The sequence below is a fragment of the Sphaeramia orbicularis genome, chromosome 16 (assembly GCF_902148855.1).
Source record: "Sphaeramia orbicularis chromosome 16, fSphaOr1.1, whole genome shotgun sequence".
In the NCBI taxonomy this organism is placed as follows: Eukaryota; Metazoa; Chordata; class Actinopteri; order Kurtiformes; family Apogonidae; genus Sphaeramia; species Sphaeramia orbicularis.
Window position 1 is genome coordinate 32,074,534 of NC_043972.1, and position 10,762 is coordinate 32,085,295.

At 37.7% G+C, this 10,762-nt stretch overlaps 1 protein-coding gene across 1 annotated transcript; it reads right to left on the reverse strand.

Moving 5' to 3' along the window:
- Nucleotides 1–2,271: 2,271 nt before the first annotated feature.
- On the reverse strand, nucleotides 2,272–4,105 carry hoxa11b (homeobox A11b). The gene is made up of 2 exons (XM_030158298.1): nucleotides 3,508–4,105; nucleotides 2,272–2,504 (listed from the first exon to the last, which is right to left on the reverse strand). The coding sequence occupies exons 1-2, from the start codon at nucleotides 4,103–4,105 to the stop codon at nucleotides 2,272–2,274; spliced, it is 831 nt and encodes a 276-aa protein (XP_030014158.1).
- Nucleotides 4,106–10,762: the final 6,657 nt, after the last annotated feature.

Sequence of the window (10,762 nt, forward strand, 5' to 3'; positions counted from 1 at the left end):
AGGCCTATAACTTTTTACAAAGTAATGTAAACCGAGAAGCTAAATTAAGTTTGATGTTCAATAACAAACACGTATCTTTTCTTGCCCTATTTATCTCTGGCAATTCTGTCCACGGCCTAATACTTCTATTACAACATAACAATTTGCGTCAACGATGAAAAACAGCGTCTTAATTGTGTTGTTGAGGTTAGAAAAATAGACAATCCCTCACATCACATAAAAAAAAACCACCCCCTGCAGTCATAAAGTGCACATCACAACATATCTGCGCCTACCTTTAGCAATGAAATCCTGAGTTGGTGACATATTTTAAAAACAGGTGAGTCAGACTTCTTTTATATCTCAATTCACGGCAATGACATTGATCCGAGGAGCGCCACCCAGTGGGCAAACGCGGCAGGACCCACGACACTGGCGCACAAACACCGGCGACGGAAGGAATATTCCTACCATGGTAAGATGCTGAAACAAATGACGCCGGAAAGGTCCGTGAACACAAGCTTTGAATGCTCCCAGCCGTTGTTTTTCAGCCCCTTAGTCACAGTTAATAACCTTGGTCTCAGACGCTTTATTGCACTACACTCCAAATGCTCCAGACGAATCCGCGTTTTATGGCCAAGTTACTGGAGCAACTGGGAGGATGTGCAGCAATCAAAGCGGAATTCCTGGGAGTCTCACAGGATGCACGGTATAAGGAAGGCATCTTATTAGCTTATGGCAGGTCATTCAAGTTGTTTGCAACGACCTGATTGTGGAAACTTTTTTTTTTTGTTTGTTTTGTACTCATCTTTAAACGTGTGGGTTTTATTTTCCACTCCACCACCGCAGGTTGATATGACCTAAATTCAGAGCCTGTTATATTTAGAATCAAACACATATAAGTTACTCAAAGACTGTTTGGATTAAGCCACTCATGAAGCTAAATAAATGATCTTAGATTGTATTACTGATCTGGGGTCAGCTCTTATTGCTGTTTACACCAGTGTCCCCGCCCGGATGGGTCAGCGCAGGGTAACTTTTGTGAATGTGCTCTTAGATCTTACAACAACCACTTTGTTGGGTTTATAATTAGATTAATAGATTCAGATTCTGTCAGAAGAGGCCGTTTTTGTTTTTTGGGTTTATATATATATATATATATATATATATATACATATATATATATATATATATATATATATATATATATATATATATATATATATATATATATATATATATATATATATATATATATGTATATATATATATATATATGTGCATTCAAACAAGTGTCAAGATTGTTTCTGTAAGCCTAACAGGCATGTTAGGTCAAAAATCAGACTTTCCACATCTTACCAAGCTGAATGAAACCCTTTGTAATGGGGATCAAATTATAACGTCAGTGGATCAGATTTCCAGCCTTGGGGGGAGAACAAATAATCATCAGTCCTACATATCATACATTTGATACGATACACGTGCTGGCGTATAAAGCAAAATGTGAGATTGTGTTTCATTTAATTGTTGTCTCCGTTATATCAGACGTTTGCGCCTTGAATGAAGATAGAGAATAATCCAACTTTACAGCCAAGAGCTCAACAAACCAAGAGTCAAACACAGATGTTATATACCCTGCAATGCACAATAAATAGGTATCAGATCATTATTTAAGTGTGAAACATTGCTCATATTTTCCGGGATGGGAGGCTTAATCATTCCCAACAACATCAGCAGAGGTCTATTTGTAAATCCAAAAAACGCACAGAGCAGTTTTCCAGTCATCGGAGCTGTATTTATACAATAAAATAATAATAAGATCAAGAGGGAGGAAAAAAAGTAAACCATGAACAATAGTGTCCTGTCAGACTTCCAACAACAAAAGTAGAGTACATAAATTTAAAAAAAAATAAAAACCCTACATTTATTGTGACAAAATCAAAATCTTTTGGTTTGTTTTGGAAAATGCAGAACAGTTTCGTGCGTAATAATTCAGACGCGTTTTTCGCATTGACGTAAAATACACTCAGCCACGTACAATTGGAGAGTTGTTTACTTTTGTCAATATAATAATAATAATAATAATAATAATAATAATAATAATAATAATAATAATAATAATAATAATAATAATGTAGAGCGACGGTTGTTTATTGACAAAATAGTGTATAAATAGTATTCTTTATGAAGTCTGAGACATAAAAAAGTCGTCATCCTGTCCAGGTATAAGATATGGATGTGTAGCTCAGATGAGGAGGTGGCTGCATGCCAGTGACAGTCTTTGTTCATTTTTTATAGCAGGGGGTTTGTGGTGTAGTACTGTAAACGGTCTCTGTTCAGCTTCTTCTCCTTCATCCTCCTGTTCTGAAACCAGATTTTGACCTGGCGATCTGTCAGATTGAGCATCCGTGAGAGCTGGAGACGCTTTTCTTTGTTGATGTAAACGCTGAAAAAGAATTCTCTCTCGAGTTCCCTGATCTGATACTTAGAATATGGACATCTCTTCTTGCGCGTTCTTTGGCCACCTGCAAAACAATGAAAGGAAAAGTCACCCAAAATCACATATGATAGATGCAATTCAGCAACAGGCAATAAGTGTTGTTTTTGTGCTTTTACGCAGCAGTGAGTGGTGGTCTGCAGACGCACTGTGGAGTTCAAGGGTTTCCCTCCAGTCAGGTCTACAGGACAGATTTGTAAACACAGACTGGACTTGGTGGTGGGACTTCGCTGGGTTAAATGATTGCATGTCGGAAGTTGTGAAAAAAGTATTAAAATCCATAAAACCCTTCCGCCTGGTTTTTAAGAGTTTGGACATGGGCCTAATCCAAACAGCCCAGAGTATGGCAAATCTGATATGCGTTACTGTCCGTTTTAGATTTCACTGTGCATAAAGAGATGTTGTTTCAGTATTAGTGGGAGAAATTCCTCCACGGAAATCTGTTGTGGCATTAAATCCCTGCAAATACAAATTGTAAATATTTATCTTGAAGTAAGGAGCAGACCCAGGTCCTGTCCAAAGTCAGATTAAAATAGCTCAGCAGCTCGCTTCAGTCAACACAGAGTAAATTCAATCACATTAAAAACATGGCTTTTATTTTTAACCCCAACATGTTGATTTAAAAAAAAACTATTATAAATTATTCAAGTCGACTCAAGTGGACAGTTATAGTCTGCTTTGTTATTTTTAAGTGCTGTGATGATTGTTTGTATTAAGTTTTGTTATATGTTTTTTCAGCATATGACTAAATGAAGTTAAACCATAGTTATTTCACTGCACACAAAAAGGGGGGAAAGTGGAAATATTGCTTGAAATGTTGGACAACAAGTTAAATAGTGAAGTCTTCACGGCCAATTTCAATCCCAAGCACGTGATCTTGTCGTTTATAACATAGTTTTGTTATAGGGTAAATCTGCAGGCCCTCCATAAACCTTACGTGCTTATAAAACAGCATATAAAAAGCTTTAACAGCAACGCGTTAGATTTTTCTCCGTCTTGCATTAAGCGTGGCTGCACGCAGGGCTACTCACTGCTGCTTTTGCTCTGTTTCTCCTCGCTGTGGCCGGAGGAGGACTTGGGGCTGCAGCTCTCCGCTGTGTCCGAGCCCGGAGCCGGAGGAGCGGGGCTTGTTCTGGCTGCGTGTCTGTCCGTGTCTGCTTGTGCTGTCGGCGTTGTGCTGTTTTCCGCGCTCCCGTACGCGGTGTCGAAAAACTGGTCAAAAGCCTGTGGCAGGACGCCGTTCCTGCCAACGCTGCCATAAAAGCCTGGCGTCGGATTGGAGCTGGAGTGACTGACACTGGAGCTGTTTTTCACCAGGATCTCTCCCCCCCGTGAGCTCGGACTTGTCCAGCCGTCTCTGTGCACGATGTCCTCAGAGTAGCAGTGAGACAGGCTCCCCCTGCTGTGGTGCCATTTACTTGAAGTATCAATGCCATAGTCTCTGAAAGCCACATCTCTCACGGACGGGACCTGTGGCAGAGCTGCAGACTGGTAGGAGTATGACATGGGGCAGGAGGACTGGCTCTGGGTTAAATAATGAGGGAGACCCGGGAAGTCTGCTCCGGAGACGTAGTAAGTGCAGCTCGGTAAATACATATTAGACCCAGAGATCCGCTCATCAAAATCCATATTCTGCTGTTGGAAAACGTCCTATAAAAATCCTCTCATAGTTCCTCCGCGGCGCTGCGCTCCAGTCACTTTGAGGCAGACTGGTGGAGCAGAAATCCTTAGACGTACAAGCTGACGTGGGGATCCATCTCTATCCATTCCTGAGGGCCAAAGCCATGTGACCACTGGCACAAAATGACAGATAGCCTACGCCTCAACGTGTAGACTATATGAGTCAATGAGTTTATAAAGTAGACCTTTGGCTGCATGAGGAAGGAAAAATACTGAGAAGGGATTTTGCATCGACCCATTTTAGAGCATTTTTTAAGGAGCTAAATACATTAAACAGTGTTTGTTTTCACCAGATTGGATGTAGGGCCACTTCCAACTGGCTGCGGACTATTACACATTTATTTACAAGGTAGAAAACACACAAATAAATAAATCTAGTTGCACGCAAATCTTCTTAACACAACCCTTGTTTATCTTATCGTTCGTTTTAAGCCTAATCCTAACCCTAACCCTAACCTTAACCCTAACCTTAACCTCTGCAGACGCGTCTGAAACCTTTTAAAGACAAATATCACATTTCCCCCCTCTAGAAAGCACGATACAGACTTTTCAGGCGTAAAAACCCTCAACTTGTATGTTTTCATTAAAGACTGCAGTATAAAGCTCACTGGGTTAACCATAAAGGGTCCTATTAACACAATCTGGGCCTATAACTGCATGCGTAAAGTTAGATTTTTTCTTTAATTTAAAAAGCTTTTTAATTGATAACGGAGGTTTTGATTTTTTCCCCCTCCTCTTAGCTCATGGCAGGTATGACTTTGTAGTCTCTCTATGTGAATTTAATGTAGCCCTGGCTATATTTAGACTCATCTGATCCACAAGCGGCAGAGTAATGTGAGCCATGCTGCACTTTTATCAGGCATCTGTCCAGTTTGGCACCCAGGGACTAAAAGACAATAGCCCGTACAGACAGGCTTGATTATCTCTTTTATGTTGGACGTGTTTATTTAGACCAGCTCTTTTGGCATAGTTTAAGTGTGCCAGCTCGACCCTTTTCCTCACTGAACTATGGCCAAAATTGTTTAGCCGCATGCTTCTCGTGTCTGTTTATATGCGTAAAAGTGCTCACGCCTTTATTTTAACCTGTCCTGTGTTTGTCACTTAAATGCACGTGAACCTTTGGAGGTAAAAAAATAAAAAGAAAAGAAAAAAAGAAAAGAAAAAAGGAGGTATTTAAGCTTGTTGGGGTCAAATCCAAAAGGCCAGAATCATCTTGTATGAAGTTCATGAACGCAAATAGTTAAACGCGCAGTAACGATGAAGGGAGTGTGTGTGTGTGTATATGTGTGTGACGTCTCGTGTGAACATATAGACGTTGTTTATAGGCGATGAATAATAACGGCATTTTCTGAAAAGGCTCCAGTCTTTGCATCGCCTGGTCTCTTTTTGCAACGCCCAATATAAACCTTTGGACACGGGCTATTTGCCACTCTTCAATCCATTTTCATTTGTCATCACTGCTGAGGAGTGAGCACATATATAGGCTAACATATCACTAATCCTGGTCTGCAGCCAATTTCTAAAATGTATTTCAGATTCACTTTTCATACATCAAAGAGTGTGAATTTGTTATTTGCAGGGACGCATTAGTAGACTGTGCAATATTTCATTTCGTCCAGGTGTTTGATGTTTAGTTTGAACGCACTGACATGGGAGCGGTTTATCCATTCAACTCTGTTATTATACGTGTGCATTTGGCAATTAAAATTTGTACAAATGTATTTTTGGAAATAAATTAGTGCGTTTCATTATCATTAAACCTTTCATTCCCAGCTCAGCCTTTATGATCTAGGAGTTTGACGCATTAAACTTCTCCTCCTTTACTTTGGCTGCAGCGCGTTTTGAACAACTTAACCATAAAATATTAAAACTACAGTCAACAAAACAGGCAGTGATAAATGCATTCAGGTTCATCAGATAATTTTTGTTATCAGAACTGAGTGAAAAGCGATGCGTAAACCTCGGCCTGAGCTTAGTTATTGTACCAAGGAAAACAAAGACACATATTCAAAGATGTGGCCAAAGAAAAATGATTATGAGACGATTCAAGAAACTTCACTACTTGTAACGTTGTATGATAAATCCCCTCTTTAAATAAATACCTTAAAATAGGTTTCTGTCGGTAAAAAAACACATCCATTTTCAATTTGCAAATTGTGGGGAAATAGTGTAAAAGAAGCTTTGCGGCCTCATGGCATCAGATCACCATTCATTGGGAATAAATCATATTTATTTGACCAGATACAAATACATCTTACCGGTGTTTCATCAAGGTCTTTGGATGAAGCTAAAAGGGATTTTAAAATAAAAACAGTTTTCTTGGTTTTCCTAAATTCCCTGTCGACACTTGAGGAGGAATGTGGTTTAGCTTAAGTACTTGAAAATCTATGTGCGTCCTGCGCCTTTTCCAAGTCCCCGAGTTCATCTCACAAAGGGACATTTTCTAATATTTCGTTAAAATGTGCCAGTTATGAGTCACACTTCTGTTGCCCGTAATGTTTTAACTTAAAAAAAAGGACGAGTGCGCGACATTACTGACGAATTATTACTGAAAATAGATTTTAAAAGATGCATTTTGTGTGTTTTTCAGTCATGTACAGATATATGCACTTTGCAGACGTGTTTACAAAGATTTTTGGTATAAAACCTTAAAAAACACACCACAGAGCATTACTGATTTTAATTTAGTTTGTCAATTCAAAGAGTGGAAAAGCAGAAATAACAAGAAACAGACTTTAATCTTGTGTTTTCAAGCTCTGTGATGGATCGACCATGCTTTGAATTTAAAAAAACAACAACAAAAAAACAATAGATTCAAGCCACATTGAATTCATTTTTGTAATATTTGTGGCTTCATGTGTTATAATGAAGAGGAAAAGCACGGAATTGATTCAGTTCCTCAAACTGACATCATAAAGAGCATTTTATCGTGAGTAATTAAACGTTTCAATATTCTTACTTTATTTATTAAAAATCCTACGTGATGATGAAATGAAGGAAGTGGGGAAAACAAACCCTATTAAAAAACATAAGCATCCTATTACGCACAGGATCATGCGTAATTATCTTCATTTATTAAAGACTATTTAGGCTAAATTAGATAAGATATAACTTTTTTTGTCGTGTTTGACGTTAAGAAAACTACTAATTCATTGTCAAAATGCAGCAGAAAGCCAAATGCACGTTTGATGCCAAGGTTAAGAATCTGCATGGAGGAGGGGAAGAAGAAAAAGGTGGAGCCTGACAGCAGGGGTTCTCCGGAAGCCCTGGACTGTCTCGTTTATAACCGAGGGTGCATGTTGTAAAATACAACCGCTTAAACCCTTTTATTGAGCCTTTTTCTCCAACATATATCATATATCTTACCGTGTATTGGCCTCTCAGCTTCAATCCACATGTTTGAACAAAATCAAAATAACGTGTGGTTGTGTTATCTTGAATCTAAAACGTCATGATGTGTGAACACTGGTGAGTGAATTTAAAGTTTATTAAGGTGAATGTTTAGTGAGATTAAGGCTACATCAACAGAGCAATCAAATAAATATTTAATGCTGTTAAATCATTTAATTCTGTTGTTTGCCTGGAGCTGAAAGGTTTCAGATGATGAGATGAATAAAGATTTTTTTTGTGTGTTGTCTGAACTTGGCTGCACATGTGAAATCTCCAATATAACCTATGTTAAGGTACAACATGTATAATAAGTCTAAGTTCAAGGTGTTTTTTTTTTTCCTTTTGTTTCTAGATGGAGTTGTTGGTGTAGCCTTTTTTAATTTCAGCATCTTCTTTAAGCAAACCTGGATTTCTTTGGACAAAAAGTGCGACCTTTAAAAAATGAAAATACTATACATGCATTAAAAAGAGCTAAATTTCACAACAGTTCTCGTCTTTTTTTTTTTTTTTTTTTTAATGCTGGTGGTGTTTTGTGTCGGAGCAATCTGTAAAAATGGCCATTTTGAGGAGCTGCAATACCCTGCTCTGCTGATAGAGGGAGCAGTGGAGCAGAGTAACATCACAGCCTCAATGAGGAGAAAATATGTCCTCTTTTAGTCCTAAAGATTAATGCAATGAAAGCAGGACACAGGCTGCCAAAACATGACCGAATTCAGTAAATGATGTAAACTATTTGCGTTAAATAACGCTAAGTTGTGAAGATCCTGCATCTCCATGATCTAAATAATAAACCATGGCGCTTGTTGATTAAATCTGAAGCTCAAATGTGACTGAAGTGTTTTTCCTCTGTTTAATATGAGCCCATATCTTATACTAAACCAGACAGGAACTGAAGGACGGAGCTGCCACGCGAGATTTGGCACAAGCAGAGTGGCGTTCTGTGATCAGTGAAGGTACAGCTTTGGAAAAGTTATTGAAGATAAGTTAAAATAATTATTACATTTCTGGCTTGTTCACATGACAGTGCTGATGCAACTGATGTAACCTTGAGTCATAACATGTTACAGATGATTTGTGGTATTTTAATAAGTGGCATATTTTACAAATTAATAACTTAAGCCAATGTATGAAAAATAAAAGTCTCCAACAAAACTCAGTGGTTCTTTTGGCGTGCTTTTTGGACGTTTTTGAGGTTGAGTGTCGTTTGAAGTATTAAATATTTCTTCTTTAAATCCATGCAAACATAAACTCTATTTGTTCTATTGCAAACCACCAAAAAATATAATTTGGATGAAAAGTGTAGGTAAAGATTGAGCGCATTTTCTTTTATTAAACAGCCTGCGTTTCTGTAAAGATTTCTATAAAAAATATGGAGAACTTCCTCAGAATGTAAAGCAATGTACAGAAAACAGGTCTTCCCTTCATTAAAATATGGAAAATCAGAAGGTTTGACTCCATTTCCGCAGTTTCTGGTTCTTAAATTGGTACTAATTTAAGAATTGATAAAACGTAAAAGAAACCAGAAAATCCACAACAAAATCACTTCCGTTTTTGAGCAAATGGCAAATAAAAACATAGGCCTTTGCTGTTTAATAAATATTATAATGTAAAAAAAATAAAAATAATAATAATAATAATGATAATAATAATAATAGGCTTTAGTCTATTCACTTTTCATGCTGACAGTTTTTAAGACTTTATTACTATACTTATTGGAATGTATTAAGTTTATTACTTAATATTTTTAAGCCTTAATCTGCGACGTTAACAGCATTATATTAATATTTAATATTTACCCACATAGGTCTAACCACAATGTGTGCCTATTGTGCACCTATTAAAAACAGATATTATTATTATTATTATTATTATTATTATTATTATTATTATTACTACTACTACTTAGTTATTGCTTTTAATTGTCAGTTATTACAGGTGACTCATGAAACCTATATTAAACTGGTACCACTGTGTAAACTATTTAAGAAGATTTTAATTATTGTTCACCCACGCATACATAGTCCACTGCCTCTGTGAGACCAGACACATCCTGTAGAAACAGTCCGCGGACAGACGCTGTGTTGACAGACCTTCACCACTAGATGGAGACATTAGCCCTCAGTAGCAGGAGCACACAGGGGTCCGAGGCTGCAGCCTGTCCTGGTGTAGGCCTCATGGCCTAAATACCATATCAGTTCAGTAAAAATACTGCAGACATTCGGACTCATTCTGCGTTTACCATTCGATGTCTGCCGTTTACCGATCAGTATCCACACATTCTGGGCAACAAATGGTGAAAGAAAACACCCATTGATGCGTCTCTGAAATATTTATTGGCAAAAACTTTGGCTATTGCAGTCAAAAAAGGGAGAATAGATAGGTGCAGTCACATAATATTTACATGTTTAAATATGCAAACGGTTTTTAGGCCTGTTTATTTCTGCAAGTGCTAACGGCAGAAAATGTCAGCCTATTAAAAGCCAAAACCCAATTTCTCGAAAATAGAGAATATCAAGAAAATGTGGACCATTTTATGGAAACGTTCAGGCCAGTGTCATATTTTAGTGTCTGATTCTTTACATATTTAGACTTGATATGTTTTGCCTGAATTTTTAAAAACATAAATGTAGTGTAAACTCTCATTTTAGATGCAAGTTTATCCAAGTGTTTAGTTACCCACAGGCTACCATGAGTTGTAAGAACAGACTGCATACATTAAGCAGATACATGTTTTTAGTGTGTGATTTAATTTTAAAATATACATTTAGATGTGTTTTTGTGTTTTTATTGTTGTTTAACTTGACCTGGTTTCCTGTGGTGATCTTGACCTGAAGGTGACCGTTTTTTAGACACTACATCACCATGTGAAAAGGGTTTTTATAAAATCTACAAATGCAAAAATGCTAGAGCTTTCATTACTGCATTGGGTAAAGTGTAATAAAACATAGTGCTGCTCTGGGGGTCTCAGGCCGTCGAGGCAGAATAGTTTGGTCAGTATTAGGCTATAAAGAGAACATGCATCCCTCGCAGAATGGCCTTGGTCAACGTCCTCAAACCATTTCCGATCTTCTGCCAACAGGCCACACCGACTGGTTCCAATTAGAAGGAGGAAGGAAATGTGTAGGTCAAAACAGAGCCGCTTTGGCGACCAAGAAATCGTTTATATTGTAATAAATTATAGCACAGTTTTCTGGATGAAGGCGCATCCATGTCCGC